This window comes from Hypanus sabinus, chromosome 4 (assembly GCF_030144855.1).
Source record: "Hypanus sabinus isolate sHypSab1 chromosome 4, sHypSab1.hap1, whole genome shotgun sequence".
NCBI classification, from domain to species: domain Eukaryota; kingdom Metazoa; phylum Chordata; class Chondrichthyes; order Myliobatiformes; family Dasyatidae; genus Hypanus; species Hypanus sabinus.
Genome location: NC_082709.1, coordinates 164520996 through 164540280, shown reverse-complemented (window position 1 = coordinate 164540280; position 19285 = coordinate 164520996). Strand labels below are relative to the sequence as shown.

The following is a 19285-nucleotide window of genomic DNA, read 5'->3' as shown; positions in this document are numbered from 1 at the left end:
TCCGAAACATTGACTGTCAATTTTTCTCCATAGTTGCAACTCCCACCGGCTGAGTTCCTGCAGCGGTTTTTTTTTCATTTCAGATTTTATCACTAAGATCTATATGTCTCCATTTTGACTATTAGCATCTCTTTACATTAACGGCAGCCTTTTGTAGACCTTATTTAAATGTCCACTTACATCAGAATTGGTACAGAAAGTAAAGTATGGTTTCAACATTCTCAGCTAGTGATATTATAAAAAAAATAATTTTCAACTTTTGGTCAATCTGTAACAGCAGGAGTGGGAATCTTGTGGGTTCAAGTTCCAATCCAGAAGCCTCATCACAAAAGAATTATGCTCTAATTTGAAAATCAAAAGGAATACTGAACAGATTAGACAACTTCTGTTGGAGAAAGACAATTTTTGATGATGACCATTCGCTAGCACAGGTCTTTGCTGTGATCAGAAACTGTAAATTTGTGTTTTTTTCCGGATTTCTGGCACCTGCGATGTATTTGTGTATCATAAAGAAATGGAAAATGCAACGGGATTCTTATGTAAGAGACTTGCTATGAAGACAAGTTGTAAGGTAGGCTATTCGTTTAGTGCATTTCTTTTGGTGTTTCAGTTGCCCCGGGAACCAGGGAACCGGAGGATCTGGGGTGCACGGACCGTTGCCTAGGCGACTGGTGTGTGTGGAGTCTGCGCAGTAGAGGGCATTCGGGGTGCTTGTGGTTTGGAGAGGTTCCGGGTGTGTATGTACGGTCGGTGCCCTTGCAGGATCTTTGTGTTGAGGTACCGGAGTTCAGTCAGCAACTACCGCTGCTCCGTGGCTGCGTTCCCCAACGCTGAACTGTTACAGTAGTTAGTTTCCTCTTAACGAAAAGCCCGCCGCAGCTTCGACCTGCGCCAAGCTCAGTGACTGCTGGACATGTGCGGCACACGTTGGACATTCACTGCAGAAAATGAGTCTTATTAAACTGAGCACGTAAATTTGGAACTGTGGTCTGATTTCGTCAACCTGTAAAATGCACTTTATATTTATCAATTCGCCAGGTGAGCTGTAGACTGCATTTGTTCGTGTGATAATAATCAGTTGCAACTGGATCATCCCAACTTTAGTCATAAGGATAGACTAGAGCTCTCCATAGATGCAAAGGAGTGGTCGAAGTATTTAACATCGTGACGTTATAGACGGAGTAAACATAAACAAACTGATCCCGCTGGGAGAAGGGTCGAGTGCCAGGGATGTGGAATAGTGAAATGGATCAAAAGTAAAATATGAAAAGACATTTATATAGTGAATGGCGGGTATCCGAATATACTACCTGGGTAAAAGTGAAGACAGATTCAATTGCATCGTTCGAAAGGGATTTCAGTAAGTACCGGAAAAGAAATAATTTGTAAAGCCAAAGAAATGAGACTGGACGGATTGATTTTACTGTCATCATAGACTCAGTGGATGAATGACATTCCGTACCTCAAAAAAATGTTACATTGTTATTTTCTGAGAAATGATGTATGGAACTTTTGAGTCTAGAAGATTGCAGATATATCTCGTCTCCGAAAGTCAGGGGCCTCCCTTTCAGGCTTCAAAATGAATGAATATCATTGAATGAATTATACTTGTGCAATTGCTCACTGATTATTTTGCAGTAATTCTCAAAGTCGTGGGAGTAAGCCCTTTAGAAAATTAAATCTACTGTGGCGTGATTAATCTATGGCTGAACAGACTTTTTCCCATGCCCTTAATGTCAAATGTCTAAATGGAAGAGATTTTGCAGATGCTAAAAACCCAGAGTGTGTGTGTGTGTCTCTCTCTCTCTCTCTCTCTCTCTCTCTCTCACACACACACACACACACACACACACACACACACACACACACACACACACACACACACACACACACACACACACACACAATGCTGGAGGAACTCAGCAGGTCAAACAGCATCTATGGAAAGGAATAAAGACGAGATGTTTCAGGCCAAGGACCCTGATGAAGCTTCTCCAGCATTTTATGTGGGTTACTATACCAAATGTCTACCTCTGATTTTAAAATCAACAACTATGCCAGCAACAATTGCTGTTTGTTGAAGAGAATTCAGACTGTGCCTGTTACTTAAAACAAAACAATATTTACTGATTCCTGGAATGTCTGGATGTCATTTTTAGACAACATCCCCAGTGCTGAGCCCTAGTTACCAGAAATAGCTTCTTTCTCTCCATCATATCTGCATATTCGGGGTGTATCTATCTATCTATCTATATGTTACACCTTCGATCTAAAATACGGAGAATGCAATCCAAGTTATTGTAATACTAAAAATGATTTAATGAGTGGTTAAAATATAAAACCATAACATTTGTGTAGCGTAACATTTTCCAGTTTATTGACTTAAAAAGCAATTGTTGCTAATTATCACAGTACAAAGTATTACAAGTCCTATATTTACAGAAATGATTTTGTTTAAATGGCCAACACTCAAACTGCATTCTTGATCCCCATTGAGTCCAGCGACTTCCAACAAACTCAAGTTGTCTCTCGACTGTGTTGACTGAACCTTAGGTTCATGGTTTCAGCTTCGTAGCCTTGTGAAATTGTTAGTACTTTTTTTCTCAACAAGTAACTGGCAAACATGTTTTTCGAAATTGTATTGCTGTGCATTCTAAGGAGTCTCTTCAGTGACTTTGTGGACAATAATTTCATAATTAGCACCCATCATCAGAATCCCCACCACCCAGGACATGCACTCATCTTACTGCTGTCTTCAGAAAGAAGGTACTGTACAGGGATTTCAGGACTCTCATCATTAGGTTCAGGAAGTTACCACCCCTCAATCATCAGGCTATTGAACCAAAGGGAACATCTTCATTCAACTTCACTTGCCCCATCATTAAAATGCTGTCACAACCAATGGCCTCTTCATCTCATGTTCTCAATATTATTGCTTATTTATTATTATTATTTCTTTCTTTTTGTATTGCCACAGTTTGTTGTCTTTTGCACACTGGTCGAATGCCCAAGTTGATGCAGTCTTTCATTGACTCTATTATGGACTTATTGAAGAAAATAAATCTCATAGTTGTATATGGTAACATATATGTACTTTGATAGTAAATTTAATTTGAACTTTAACAATACCCTTTGAAAGCGATTGAGGAATAATTGCAAGTTAGCTTTTGGATTTCAGTTATTTACAAAAGTTAGAATTTGTGATACAATTTTTGTCTATAATTATATTAGAGCGCATTTCACATGAGAATATGCAATCCTGATACAGTTATCTATCTTTAGAGTAGCTCAATATGTACAGTGTGACCTGAGACAAACAATATGGTGGTACTGAAGAACTACAATAATGTGATATCACTTAGTATGAATGCTAACAAGAATGTTTTGTTCATTAAAAAAACTATAGGAAGATGTTTTCAACGCCTTACTGTCCCCATGTCGGCCGTGGAGAATATGCTGATGTGTATGATCCAGCAGAAGATACCTTCCTATTAATGGATGCCTTAGAAAAAGATGTGAAAGAAATACAGCAGCTCTGGTATGCCATTATCTGAAAAAGTACAAATATATTTCTATTGTGATTTTTTAAAATCTTTAAATCAGACTGTATGTTAAAAGCATAATGGAAATTTGTAATTATTTCTCACCTAACTAGGCAGTTTTATGCTGAGAAGGAGGTATTAGGAGTGAATATCTTAAAGCCTAGTTAAGAAAGTTTGAGGGGACACAAGGATTTCAGACTGAAAAACACAGTCAAAAGGAAGATGGTTGCTAGTGAAAGGAATTTAAACCACCATACTTAGGGCAGGTCTGGTGTGATATTGTGTATCGGCCCATCTTTACATGTTTCACCGAGTGAACCTGTTGGCAAAAGGTTCCTGAGCCTTGCTTTCCTTCTGTCCATTCCTTCATGATTGGCATGGCCAGGTTTCCATTTCCTGGACTTGGGGTTCCCACTGCCTCAGTCCATTAAGTGGTAATTCCTGCATTCAACAATCTTAGACCTTGTTTGTAAAGTTCTACTAATCCAAATACAGACAAAGAGAGCAAACACGAGGAAGTCTGCAGATGCTGAAAATTCAAGCAACACACACAAAATGAAGGTGGAACGCAGCAGGCCAGGCAGCATCTATAGGAAGAAGTACAGTCGAATTTTTGGGCTGAGATCCTTCGTCAGGACTAACTGAAAGAAGAGGTAGTAAGAGATTTGAAAGTGAGGGGGGGGTAGATTTGAAATGATAAGGGAGGACAGGAGGGGGAGGGATGAAGCTAAGAGCTGGAAAGTTGATTTGCAAAAGGGATACACAGCTGGAGAAGGGAAAGGATCATGGGACGGGAGGCCTAGGGAGAAAGAAAGGGGGAGGGGAGCACCAGAGGGAGATGGAGACCAGGCAAGGAGTGATTGTGAGAGGGACAGAGAGAGAGAAAAAAAAGAGAAAAAGTAGGCTTGGGGACCATTTTGCTGAACACCTACGCTCTGTCCGCCAGAGAAAGCAGGATCTCGCAGTGGCCACACATTTTAATTCCACGTCCCATTCCCATTCTGATGTCAGTCCATGGCTGCCTCTACTGTCAAGATGAAGCCACACTCAGGTTGGAGGAACAACACCTTATATTCTGTCTGGGTAGTCTCCAACCTGATGGCATGAACATTGATTTCTCTAACTTCGGTTAATGCCCCGCCTGCCCTTCTTACCCCATCCCTTATTTATTTATCTATCTATGTATTTATTTATTTTTCCCCTTTTTCTCTCTCTGTCCCTCTGACAATCACTCCTTGCCTGCTCTCCATCTCCCTCTGGTGCTCCCCTCCCACTTTCTTTCTCCCTAGGCCTCCCGTCCCATGATCCTTTCCCTTCTCCAGCTGTGTATCCCTTTTGCCAATCAACTTTCCAGCTCTTAGCTTCATCCCTCCCCCTCCTGTCTTCCCCTATCATTTCAGAACTCCCCCTCCAACTTTCAAATTTCTTACTATCTCTTCCTTCAGTTAGTCCTGACAAAGGGTCTCGGCCCAAAACGTCGACAGTGCTTCTTCCAGTAGATGCTGCCTGGTCTGCTGCATTCTACCAGCATTTTGTGTGTGTTGACAGATAGAGAACAAGTTAAACCAATTCCTCTTCTTGGTGCTAGTACAGAAAAGCTTCTGCTTACTTACTTGCCCTTTGTTTCACCAATTCATCTGGGAAAAGAACCCTGACTCCAGAATGGACATTGGTAGCCAGATTCTTTGCCATGGCAAAGGATATTGGTTATTTTGTTCATTTACCTTCCCTGTTTTCTTCAGTGTATGATGTCATGATCATATTGAACTTTACTTCTAAAATTCAATTCCAAAGATTCTGCAACAACTGGGTAAGCAGTTAACCTAGTTAACATTTTCAGGATCAGAGGAACATTTTATTAGGTGTACCTTGTATACATGCTGGTTAATGCAAAAATCTAATTAGGCAATTATGCTGGAACAACTTGGTGCAGAAAAGCATGCAGGCATGGTCAAGAGGTTCATATGTTGTTCAAACCAAACGTTAGAATGAGGAAGAAATGTGAGCAAAGTGACTGCTGGATGGGGTGCCTAAGAAGAAAGTGGTAACCTGGCTCAATGATCATCATCCAGGAGCACTTAAATCCGCTGTGCTGAAGTGGTTTGAGAGGTTGGTGATGAATCTGCCTGAGAAGTGACTTGGGTCCAGTACAATTTGCATACTGTTACAACAGGTCAACAGTGGTTGTCATTTCATTGGCTCTTCATTCTATCCTGGAACATCTGGACAGCAAAGATGCATACATTAGGATGTTCTTCATCAACTACAGCTCGGCACTCAATACTGTCGTCCCCTCAAAACTGATCAATAAGCTTCAAGACCTAGATCTCAGTAATTCCATGTGCAACTGGTTCCTTGATTTCCTCACTTGCAGACTCCAGTTAGTTTGGATAGGCAACAAAATCTTCCCCACAATTTCACTCAGCACAAGTGCACCACAGGCTGTGTGCTTAGCCCCCACTCACTTTATAGTTGTGACTGAGGCTAAGCACAGCTTCAATGCCATAGTTGAGTGTACTGAATAAAAGGCATATAGGAAGGAGATTGAAAATCTGGCTGAGTGGTGCCAAAACGGTAACTCCCACTTTCTGTCAACTAGATCAAGGAGATGATTTTTGACTTCAGGAGGAGGAAACCAGAGATCCAAGAGCCAGTCCTCATCAGGAGATCAGAGGTGGATAGGGTTAGAAACTTAAAATTTCTTGGTGTTATTGTAAGTGCTATTATGAAGAAAACACAGCAGTGCCTTACTTTCTTAGAAGTTTGCAAAGATTCAGTATGTCATCTAGAACTTTGTTAAACTTCTATAATGTATGGCAGAGAGTATATTGACTGGTTGCATCATGGCCTGGTATGGAAACACTAGTGTCCTTGTACAAAAAGGCAGACAAAATGTAGTGGATATTACCCAGTGCATCCCAGGTAAAGCCCACCCCACCATTGAGAGCATCTACATGGAGTACTATTGCAGGAAAGCAGCATCCATTGTCAAGAACATCTTAAACTTCTGGCGCTGGCGAATATCAGTGACTTCTGGCTGGTGGCTAATGAAACAGGAAAACAACTAAATAGTTTGTTAATCAGACTTTTTCTGGCAAATGATCATCACAGGTAATAAACTTGGAGGCAATTCGACCTGGCAGAATCAAGGCAAGGCGAGCCAGCGGGTCTGTCATCGAGAGCAAGGAAGATCAAAGTTCAATAGTTTTAAGTGCCGTGCCAAAAGCTGAATTGAGGGGGTGAGGTCTGGACCCCAGAGTGTACTAATTTGACTGACCTCGATGTTTGGATGGAGACTTAAGCATAGTACTGAATTGAAAAGCTCAGTTCCAGGCCAAGTTGAGGTTGCGGGTCGGGGTGATTGATCTTGATGTTTGGATGGAGACTTGTGCAAAGGTGAACTGAAAGGGTTGGGTACAGGCCAAATCAAGGTGGTGGTTTCATGGCCTCAGAGCGGATCAAGGTGATGGAACCTGATGTTTAGATGTTGATTTAGGCACCGGGCCAGATTGAAAAGGTAAGGTCCAAGGCAAATGACAGACAAGTTTAGCTCGTTGCTCCACAACTTGGCTCTGTGCTGAATTATGTTGAACTATGGGAGTCTTTGCGGACTTAAGTTCAGAATGCTACTTGCTTTGGGTTACTGCTTGCGTGATCTGTTTTTTTCTCTATGCACATTGGCAGTCTTTTTTATGGGTTCTTTTGGATTTCTTTGTTTCATGGCTGCCTGTTAGGAGACTGATCTCAATATTGTATAATATATGCATACTTTGATAACAAATATTTTGAACTTTGAAGGACCCCCACAATCAAGGCCATACTCTCTTCTTGCTGCTGCCATTGGAAAGAAGGTACAGGATCCTCAGGACCCGCACCACCAGGTTCAGGACTCCTCGGTCATCAGGCTCTTGAACTGGGGGAGATAACTTCACTTGCCATCACTGCATTGGACTCATTTTCAGGGACTTTTCATCTCATGTTGTTGATATCTATTGCGTATTATTATTTTTTTTCAGTTGCATAATTTATTGTTTTTGTTTTACACATAGTTTGTTGTCCATCCTGTTGATGGGGCCTTTCATTGATCCTGTTATGTTTCTTGTATCTGCACTGTCCGCAAGGAAATGAATCTCAAGTTAGTATATGGTGTCATATCTGTACTTCAATAATAAACTTACCTTGAACTTTGATCTCCTGGGATTTTCATGCACACTGTCTCTAGAGTTTACAAAGAATGGTGCAAAAAACAAAAAAAAAATCCAGTGGGTGTTAGATCTGTGGGTGAAAGTGCCTTGATAATAAGAGTTCTGAGGTGAATGGCCAGACTGGTTCAAGCTGACAGGAAGGCGTCAGTAACTCAAATATCCATGCGTTACAATGATGGTGTGCCGAAGAGTATCTCTGAATGTCCAACATGACGAAGCATGAAGTGGCTTGGCTACAGCAGCAAAGGACCACGAGCATGCACTCAGTGGCCACTGTGTTAGGTGTAGGAGATATAATTACAGTAACAATGTGAACAAACTCTGCCATATATTAATAACACAAGTATTGCTTACTTTCTACAGAAAAATGAAATGTTTTGTTTTCGCAGTCCCAGTATTTGCCTTGAGGTTGGAACAGGATCTGGTGTTGTCTCTGTATTCCTAGCTTCCATGATTGGGCCTACCTCATTTTATCTGTAAGTGTTGATTTGTCACATTATTATTCTAGAATAATAAACATGTGAATGCCAAAACTAATATTCAATACTACAATTAAAATTAACTCAGAATTCTACAAAAATTAGTGTAGTTTTATGTCTGTGGGGGAGACTGTCAGGTTTGTAAGGTTGAATGGAGAGCTGCAGTATGAAAGGGACAAGTAGAAGGTAAGTTTTTCCATAAATATTGGAGCGAATTGATCTATTTTTATTTACTCTAGTGAACTGATATTCAATTACTTGATTAAAAAATAGGTTTTTGAAGAGAAAAGCAATTGATACTCAAAGTTTTAACTGCAGATATTTGAAACAGATGTGATAGAGAAAAATGAATCTTGAAGTGTGTCCTTTTAATTTTTATTTAAAGCTGTACAGATATTAACTCCTTGGCTGCTGCTTGTGCACAAGAAAGTGCCTGGAAAAATGGGGTGAATATCCAGCCCATCATTACTGATCTGGTAAGTTGTGAGGTAAAGTCAAGGTTAAATTACTGTGTAGCGTGATGGGGTTATAAATTTAGATTGTGAGGAAAGAGTTTTGAAGGGATTTGAGGGATTATTTTTCCTGAAACTGGCTGCCAGAGGAGATGTAGGAGTAAAATAGAATTACTACATTTAAACCAACACTTAAATAGCAAGATATAGAAGGATGCAGACCCAGTATGGGGAAATGGGATTAGAGTAGATTGGCAAAATGTTCTGCAAGGATCACAGTGGGTCAAAGGCACATTTCTGCGCTGTACTGTTCTATGGCTCAGCTACATTGCATTCTTATGTTGTATAATAGAGGAAACTGTTTGGTCCATCAGCTCCACACTCACTCCCAGGGAAGCAAATCCATTAGTCTCACTTTCCCACTTTTTATTTCTCTGCCTGAAATTTATTCCCTCAAAAATAATCATTGCTGTTTTTATATAGAATACCATTTGTAAGAATTTGGTCTGTCATTATTTGTGTTTTCAGTAACATTATTGATAACATGACAGATGCAATAATGTATTAAACTGCACTGTATAAGTTGATATTCACAATGGAAAAGATGGTATCATAGATGGTGTGGATGAAGGCCTTTCTGCCTATTGAATCCACTGTGACTATCAAAGATTCAAAGTACACTTATTATCAAAGCATGTTTGCAGAATATAATCTTGAGATTTGCCATCCCTACAGACAGACATGAAACAAAGAAAGCCATGGAATCCATTCAAAGAAAAACATCATCCCCCATACACAAACAAAAAACAAATTGCACAAATGGCAACAAAAAAAGTGAAAAATATAAAACAAATATAAAACAAAATCGAAAGAGTCCAGGCATATTAGTAGAACAGAGCATTAGTAGAACATTTAGTAGAACAGTGTGATCTAGAAATAATGGTGCATAGTTCCTTGAAGGTGGAATCTCATGTGGATAGGGTGGTGAAGAAAGCTTTTGGTATGCTGGCCTTTATAAATCAGAGCATTGAGTATAGGAGTTGGGATGTAATGTTAAAATTGTACAAGGCATTGGTGAGGCCAAATTTGGAGTATTGTGTACAGTTCTGGTCACCGAATTATAGGAAAGATGTCAACAAAATAGAGAGAGTACAGAGGAGATTTACTAGAATGTTACCTGGGTTTCAGCACCTAAGTTACAGAGAAAGATTGAACAAGTTAGGTCTTTATTCTTTGGAGCGTAGAAGTTTGAGGGGGAACTTGATAGAGGTATTTAAAATTATGAGGGGGATAGATAGAGTTGACGTGGATAGGCTTTTTCCATTGAGAGTAGGGGAGATTCAAACAAGAGGACATGAGTTGAGAGTTAGGGGGCAAAAGTTTAGGGGTAACACGAGGGGAAAGTTCTTTGCTCAGAGAGTTGTAGCTGTGTGGAACGAGCTTCCAGTAGAAGTGGTAGAGGTAGGTTTGATGTTGTCATTTAAAAAAAAAATTGGATAGGTATATGGACTGGAAAGGAATGAAGGTTATGGGCTGAGTGCATGTTGGTGGGACTAGGTGAGAGTAAGCATTTAGCACGGACTAGAAGGTCTGAGATGGCCTGTTTCCGTGCTGTAATTGTTATATGGTTATATGCAATACAGCTCAGTCCATTATCTCCAGACTGCCCCTATTCAAAATTGCCCAAAATAGCAACAAAAAAAGACATGTCCAGAATCATATCATATAACATGAACTACAGAGTACAATCCACACACCGTGTTGATTAAATCTTGCCCAATCCTGAACTCCAGCACCATCCTCCGACAGCATTGAGTGAGAAAGAGACCATCTGAACACAGGGACCTTCCTTCAGGAGCAGCGAGAGAGAGAGAGAAAGAGGGGTGCCATCACATTTATCATTTTCATTTATTCACTATGTTAATTTCACTTTTCCCATGCCCCTACCAATTTATTTCCTTTCTTCCCCCCCACCCCCACCCAGCTGCCTTAGGGAGAACATGCAGTCCCCACACAGACATGTCATGATCAAAGCCACATCACTGGAGCTGGAGCACTCTTTGCTGTGTCACTGAACCACCCCCTAGAATTCCATATCTATCACTGCGTTTTCTCTTCCTTTTCCTCTTGATCTTAGTTCTTACTAACGTGTAAGCATATGTTTAATCAAATAGTAGTTTCAAGTCTGGTGCAGTGCTTTGATGTAAAAAGCAAAGTTGTAAATGACAAATAAGTGCACAAATTGATTTGTCAGCTTAGCCAGAAGATGGAGAAATATGTCAGGTAAGACTAGTTACTTTCTTGAAGAAGGGTTTAAAAGCAAAGACAGAAAATATGCTTGAACATAGGCCTGGTAACTCTTGTTCACTTCACAGTGTGGATTTAATACTGTGGTCAATTAATGTTTTAAGGAAACACTTATCTTGGATAATGGCCAAAGTGCTTCAAATCCTGTAATGTACTATTACTATTCTATTCCAGTAAAAAAATGCAAGCATTTCTGCAAATCCCAGTTAACACATACTGGAGGGAACTGAGCAAGTCAGGCAGGTCTTTGGAAGTGAATAAACAGTTGATGTTTCTGGCTGAGACCCTTCAACAGCACAGCTGCCTGATCTGCTGAGTTCCTCCAGCATTTTGTATGTGTTACTTTGCATTCCTGTCAATAAGTTTAAGCAAATCTGGATGGATGAGATGTGGCAGTGCTTAGAATGGTGACGAATTTCCCAAGTTTCCTGTCATTTTGGTTTTAGGAAGCTAAGCATCACTGCTGCCACTGTGATGAACTGTTGGTTCTTCCCATTAGTGGTGTATATATCTGGGATACCACAGAATGTATATGACTGAATGGCCTGAAATTCACTTAGGACCAAAAAGCATTGTCTGGATTGGAAGCTCAACTCCATCAGAGGTGCAGTTCCTCTGGAAAAAGATAGAAAACCCTGGCTACTGAACCATCCATTAAAATAACAATTTTAGTATTTAGCCTCATGGTTTGCTTCTGTTTCTGCATTTATTTATTTAAAAACTATTATATTTTCATTTTTACTTCATCTAATCAGGTCACTGGACTGTTGCCACGACTACAAAATCAAGTTGATGTGCTGGTATTTAATCCACCTTATGTTGCAACTCCCTCAGAAGAAGTGAGTATAAAATTTATAAACCTGACTTTCTAAGTGCAGTTTTAAATTTTAAGCTATGTTGTTCCTTTAAGTACTTTAAAGGTGCTTTTTGAACACTAATCCTACTCTACAGTCATGGGCATAGTCTTTAATACATTACTAAATGAGTATTGTACCATATCTGTGATCAACTTTGTACAGCATATATATCTGTAAATTCCTAATAATGTATGTGGTAAATAAAGTTAATCCTTAATAATGGCCAGTATTTGTCTTTCAATAAACTGTACTAAAATGAGTTATTTGGTAACTGTTACAGTGCTATTTTGGACTTGCTTATGTATAAATTGACTGTCACATTTCCTTGAATTCCTTCATTCTGGAATATTCCTACAGATTGAAAGGTAGCAAAAATAATATCGGTAATTAAGAAAGGAGAAAGTAGGGAACTCTGGAAAAAATAAGGCTGTCTTTGGTAAAATTTTGCAATCTAACATGAAAAATCTGGCTTTTGGAAAATTACAAAATGGTTATATTCGGCAGGGAAATTATATTTGATAAATCTATTAGTAATTTTAGACGGTCACTTTTGCAGAGTAGAACCACTGGATTTGCAAAATGTATTGATAAAGTAATTGGATTTTCAACCACTCAAAATTTATATTACTAACTTAGATGAAAAATTTGGTGTAACATATCCAAATTTACAGATGATGTAAAGATAGTTACACCACTTGAGTGTGCAAGATAGGTAGAACAGGAAGGCTGCATTTTAAAAATGTAGATAAACTAGTAAATGTTGGCTTTTATTATGATAAGGCAAATAAGAGTATAGTACTGAGATTGCACACAGCTTTAGTGAAATTACATTTGGTGTACTGTATACGCACACCATAAGAAGTACACAGTTGCCGTGGACTGAATGCAGTGTCGAACCACTAAATTGATCTTGGAAATGAGGGAGTTGTTTTGTGAGAGTTGATTAAGTATAATGTGGATTTTCCCACTTAAGTTTGGAAGGACAGTCTTATTGAATCATACTGGATTTTGAGAGATCTTGATTGGGACAAAAGATGCTCTTGTGGTCTGGATTTAGGATAGGAGGTTAGCCATTTGTTACAGAAATGGGACAAGTTCCTAAAACAAAGTGATAAATCTAAAAATCTCAACTGTAGAGGGCTATGATTACTCATATGTTGGGCATGTTTAAGTTGAGATTTATAGATGTATGGCCAAATTCTGAATCTATTTTGTACATTAGGTGCTTCATTAGATGTAAAGTAATTCAGGGTGTCATCATGTTGTGAAAAATACTACACAAATTTAAGTCCTTTCTTTGAAATACTACTAAAATGTTTGTCCTTATGAAGGGTCTTGGCCTGAAACGTTGACTGCTCTTTTCAACCTCCCTGACCGGCTGAGTTCATCCAGCTTGTTTGTACGTGTTGACTAAAATGTTTGAAGTAGAGACTATGGGACAGAAGAAATTCTGTAAAAATGTAAATAGGAAGTGTCCTAATTGCATCTCTAGTATTTCAATTATTTGAAAGATTATTTTAAACAAACTTATAAAACTGTATCTGTGTGATTGTGGTCCAACTGCATGTTCTGGTTTTTTTTCTCCTTCCTAGGTTGGTAGCCATGGTATAGAGGCATCTTGGGCTGGTGGAGAAAGAGGTCGTGAAGTCATGGATCGCTTTTTTCCTCAGGTCTCAAGCCTCCTCTCCAGTCAGGGAATCTTTTATTTGGTGACAGTTCAGGAAAATGACCCAGGTGAGAAGATTTGAAATCATTCTCATTCTTATCAAAAGACTTGTAAGCATAAGTGAGGAAATGTTCTCAATACATAATCTTTTGCATCTGTATCAATCTTCTATTCATTTCCTTCAAAAGAAACAAGATTTTTATTTGATTTATGAATAGCCAATAGATGGTGAGTAAATGCTTTAGGAGAAAGGAGAAGCTTGTTGAATGCTTATTCTTAATAAATTGGATAGTAATCGGCCTAACATCTCAAGATGAAAACGAAATATTTCATAAAAGGGGTGACAGAAGTGAATATATGCTTATTGTGGTTTGTGGTGTATTCTTTTTATTGTTTGATTGTGTTTGTAAGTGAATACTGATAACCACAAAAATGAGTTTGCTAAAGGGGGATGGGGGGAGTTGCTGTCTGTGGGAGCTAAATCAGCACAGATAACATCAGAAGGTATAGCTTCCTTTCTTGGTGGGTTGGACAATTTCCTCAAACTTGCTGTCCAGAAGGTTTCATTAGTATTTTCTTCTGGTCCAGACATCAAATGCAGATGGAATGACTGATCCCAGCTAATCAAGCATTCGACCAGGAGCTTTGCAGTACTTGTTTAAATTTGGAGTCATAGTCATAAAGCACTATAATACGGAAACAGGCCCTTTGTCTAGTGCAAACTGCACACTATTCTGCCTAGTCCCACCTTTATCACAGGCTTCTGTACCACTCCCATCCATGTGTTTACCAAAATTTCTCTTGAATGTTGAAATTGAACCCACATCCGCTGGCAGCTAGTTTAACACTCTAATTGCCCTCTGAGTGAAGAAGTTTCCCCTCATGTTCACCTTAGAAAGCCAGATAATATTTGCCCTATTTATATCCCTCTACCTCTGTCAAATCTCCACACATTCTCTGACGCTTCAGGGAATAAAGTCTTAACCTATTGAGCCTTTCTGTATAACTCAGGTCCTCAAGTTTGTAATTAATTTTTTCTGCATTCCTAGCGGACAGTATTCCCTACACGTCTTGTCTCTGCACAGTACATGAAAACAACTTCAAAGCTGTTGGCTGAGGGGACAAAGGACAGGGTGGTGAAATTGTGTCCCCTTTGCATGTTTCCATGTGGGGTTATCTGCATACTTGAGTTTTGATTTCATATAAATATGAAATGATATGTAAAGTGACATTTGCCTTGAAGTGCTGATGTTTAAGTTAAAGACGTATGATGAAGTACTTAATTTGCCAATTCAGGCTGCTTCAGCTTCTACTTCTGTATTATTTGTAATCTGCATATCTTTGTTCCTTAATGCCATATCACTAACTTTCTAAAAGATTTTTTCTCTACTTGGGTAGTGCTCACTTTGAAATGCATGCCCAATTATTTATATGTTAGAAGTTCTTGCTTCACATGAAAACATTGCTTTAATTGTGTGTGTTTTGTTTTGTTTTTTTTTACAGAGGAAATAATAGAAGCATTGAAAAGTTTTAATTTGAAAGGGACTGTGTGTATCTCAAGGCAAGCTGGGAGAGAGCGACTATCAGTGCTCAAATTTCAGAAAGCCTGATTGTTGAGTTCTGGTATTCTGCTTTCATCAAAACTACAAGAACCCATTATCCTACACCGGAAAGAAATGGACAGTCCTACCTACTGCTTTCCTTATGACTGCCAAGGGAATTGTGAACACAAGCATCTAAGTGCTGTAATCCAATTAAAATACAGCTGAATGCCTAGAACAATTTCCATGGAAAACTGGAGATAGTTCAATACTGCACTTGAGTTGTTGAAACTGCCCCTCAGAAGACTTGTAACCTAGAGGCATTTTTGAATGCAGGTTTTGAAGATCAATGACTTGGTTATATTATGCTAAAAGTTGCTTAAGGCAAAGCAAATGAAAGTGTATGTGGTAACTTGCAATTATTACAGAAAGTCCGTTCTACAAGCAAATTAATTTGAACAGCAACAGTAAAGAAAAACAAGGCAAACTGCAATCAAGTCATGCTGAAAGGAATAGTGTGATGTGAGATCTGAAATCAAATAACAAAAATTAAAGCAATTGTACTAAATGTATTTTAAATCCTGAAGTATGGTCTTGAACCACATTCTGTCTGAAATGATCTTCTGTGCATTTTTAACATAATATGACGAACGGGGATTTTATGAAAAATGAATATAATTGTTAATTCACTATTTGAGTACAATTGTTCAATAATGAAAATAAATGACTAAAATAGGAAATGAACCTAAGATAGAGGTTTACAATTGCTTGACAGTCTGATATTTTAACTACCCTGAGGAAATGTACAAATTTTTCAAGCCTTGCACTAACATAATTGCTATAAATGAACTGCACAGCTTTCAATACAAAAGAAAAATCTGAAAATGCTGGAAGTAGAGGAACAGACAACAACTGTGGATAGATAAACATATAATAAATATTTCAGGTTGAAGGCCCTTTATAATTCAGATACTGTACTCCCATAGTGATATTTTTGAGACAGCTCCAGGATTTGAACCTAGCAGCATTGAAGGATTAGCTATATATTACTAAATCAAGGTTGTGTTCCATGTTGGCGGGGGGGGGGGGGGACCCGCAGGTGTTGGTGTTCCTATGAATATGAAGCCTTTGTCTTCTTGAGTGGTGGTGGTGCTGGTGGTTATGGGTTTGGGAGGTACTGTTGGAACAAGCTAGACAAATATCTGTAGTGTTTTGTGGTTAGGGTGCACAGCAATCATTGTGTGACAGAAGTGGAAGGAATGAGTTGAAAGACTAATTCCTCTGGCTTTAATATAAAATGGTGAACTTCCTGTGTGTTAGTTGGAGCTGTGCTCATCAGTTTATTCCATATTTCAGCCTGTGGTTAGTGGAGAATTTCTGAAGATAAGGCATTCCCAGGATATACAGCTTTTGATCTATTCTTGTAGCCACAGTATCAATGTCACTGGTGGAGCTGAGTCTCTTGTCAGTGGTGAGCCCCAGGATGTTAATGGGGAAGTCAGTGATGATAATGTCATTGAATCAAAAAATCTTGGTGATAGTATTTTTTAGCTGTTGGAGATGGATACCATCTGGCATTTTGGTGACATGAATCTTCCTTACCACTGGTAGCATATGCCTTAATGTTGCCTTCTTCTGTTGTCTTACAGGTATGGAGTGTTTCATTTGCTGGGCAGGTACAGGAGCCTGAAGACACACACACTCACCACATTCAATGTTTTAGGAATGGCTTTGTTCCCTGTGCCATCAGATTTCTGAATTGACAGCCCATAAACACTATTTCACTATTTTTGCTCTCATTTGCACTAATTAGTTAATTTGTTTGTTAAGAACATTATTATTATAGTTTATAGTATTTTTATGTATTGCACTGTACTGCTACGGCAAAACATTTCATACTCTATGTCAGCTAAATTAAACTTGAATCTGACTTTGAATGAAATTGAACATAATGCAAGCATCCCCACCCCAGAAAGAAAGGTGCTGATGAAGTAGCTAGAGATGTTTGGATCTAGGATAGTGTAATTCCTAATTATAGTGTAATTATAAATCCTATAATTCCAGATCACCTGGAAAAGGGGGCCTCCTATGGAGATTCCAAAAGGAAATTGGCAGTATGTTATATTAAATGTGATTGTACATCTTAGCTAAATTTGTCAAAAGTTATCTTAGAAAAGATCCTCATTTTCAATGTCCTGCTTGGCCAAATTTGCATATGCCTACAAAACTGCATGTGTTTATAAGTGGCAGATAATCTCAAACCAGTAATTAAGGATTGTACGATGGAGTGGAAAAATGATTAAGGTTGTGCTTAATGTCTTGCCCTTTTGTCGAGAAAAATAATTACATAACGCAGGAAATCCATCCACAACAAATAAACTTAACAAATGGTCAGGTACGGAAATAAAAATGGGAATGGTAGAATCAGGACATAGATATAAAAAAAAGGTGATTGAAAAAATACTCTCAGTGCCCACTTTATTAGGTACCTACTGTACGTTTGTGGTCTTCTGCTGCTGCCGTCCATTCACTTCAAGTTTTGATATGTTGTGCATTCTGAGATGCTTATCTGCGCATTCCTGTGGTAACATAGTTATTTGAGGTTACTGTCAGCTTGAAGCAGCCTTGTTCATTCTCGTCGGGCCTCTCAACAAGGCTTTTTTGCCCACAGAACTCTGCCACTTGAGAGATGTTTTTGTATTTTGCACCACCCTCTGTAAACAATAGACTAGAGACAGTTGTGCGTGAAGATCCTGGGAAATCAGCATTTTCTAAAATACTCAAACTATGAGTCTGGCACTGACAATGGTCAGTCACTTAGATTACATTTCTCCCCCATTCTGATACTTTGTCTGAAGAACAATTGAAATTCCTGGCTGCGTTTACATCCATTTATGCATTGAGTTGCTGCCGTGTGCTGATAGTTGCATTAGTGAGCAGGTGTATAAACCACACCTAATGAAATGGACACTGAGTGTATATCCAAAAGTACGACAGCTACAAAGGCACCGAAGTAATACTGAAGTTGTATTTTAGTGAATTCAGAGGATCCCGGTCCACTTTAATTAATGGTTATCCTCGTAATGTGTACTGCCTGCGGAGAGGAAGATGCTAGCCACATGGAGGCTCAATAATGGATGGCAAGAATTATGCTTAATAAACTAGGGGAAACAGACACTTGGAAAACTTTAGGAATGGTTGCCTTGAATATAAACATAAAAATATTTTATTTTCTGATAAACCAGTAGAGGGAGCCATTGAATCATTAGCTACTTTGAAAAAAATTATTGACCTGAGCAGCAGAAGCACAAATGTATATCATAAAAAACCTGAAGATGCTGAGCACCTAGAATAAAGGTAGAAAATAATGGAAAAACTCAGCATGTCAGGCTGCATCTGCTGTTGCTAGTTCATGCTACATCTGAATAATTGAAACCCCTTATTATCACCGCACTTGAAATATGCTGACAAAAATGACCCAAGAGACATAGCAAAGTTAGGCCCATTGAGTCTGTTCTGCCACTAGTTAGTTCCACAACTAATACTTAGGATTTTTCCTCATTCCTCAAGCCTGAACTCCAACATGAAACATTTTTTGACTAACTTCTCTACTTGCTTAGAATATGACTTACTCATGAAAATTTAAGTGTTTAATACCAACTGGTATGTGCAGCCTTCATAACTGGTGTAGTAATTGTTACAAGAATCTATAACTGGCTCAAACATTATCCTAGTGATTATAGAATAATTCACATAGTATCCTTGATTGTTCTAGGACATGCACATTCCCAGCATTCCTTTATCAATACTTTCACATCCGCTGCTTTGTTCCCTTTGCTATATTTTTCTGAACTCAATTCTGCCTTTTTTAGCCAGTACTCTTAAAATTGACACAGTATACTTATCCAATGTGATCATCTGTGCATATAGCAGAACAGCTTTACTATGTATATTTCTTGCTTTACTTGCTCTTGGACTCTCTTAGATTTGGAAAATCTGTCATTTATTTATTCTGTTGCTACCTAATCTCACCAAACCTTTTTTGTTGCACCCTTTTCTCCTTTTCAAAGCTTCCTTTGTAGGTCCACCCCCAGCTAAATTACTTGAAATGTTGCCCTAAGGCAACAGCAAGTTATGTTGCAAGGGTATTGGTTCCAGCTCTTTTGAGATGTAAAGTGCTGACCTATACGTATATGATATATCACACTTCCCTAGAATTGATGCCAATGCTCCACA

At 38.8% G+C, this 19285-nt stretch overlaps 1 protein-coding gene across 2 annotated transcripts; it reads left to right on the top strand.

Annotated features, from left to right (window-relative positions):
* Positions 1 to 682: 682 nt before the first annotated feature.
* On the top strand, positions 683 to 18531 carry n6amt1 (N-6 adenine-specific DNA methyltransferase 1). Of its 2 annotated transcripts, none has more exons than XM_059968670.1 (7): positions 683 to 1038; positions 3407 to 3538; positions 8137 to 8223; positions 8612 to 8702; positions 11741 to 11824; positions 13435 to 13576; positions 15012 to 18531. In XM_059968670.1, the coding sequence occupies exons 2-7, from the start codon at positions 3411 to 3413 to the stop codon at positions 15116 to 15118; spliced, it is 639 nt and encodes a 212-aa protein (XP_059824653.1). In that variant the 5' UTR covers positions 683 to 1038; positions 3407 to 3410; the 3' UTR covers positions 15119 to 18531. The 2 variants fall into 2 exon arrangements, with proteins under 2 accessions (XP_059824653.1, XP_059824652.1); XM_059968669.1 differs by having other exon boundaries at positions 683 to 1360.
* The last annotated feature ends 754 nt before the right edge of the window (positions 18532 to 19285 follow it).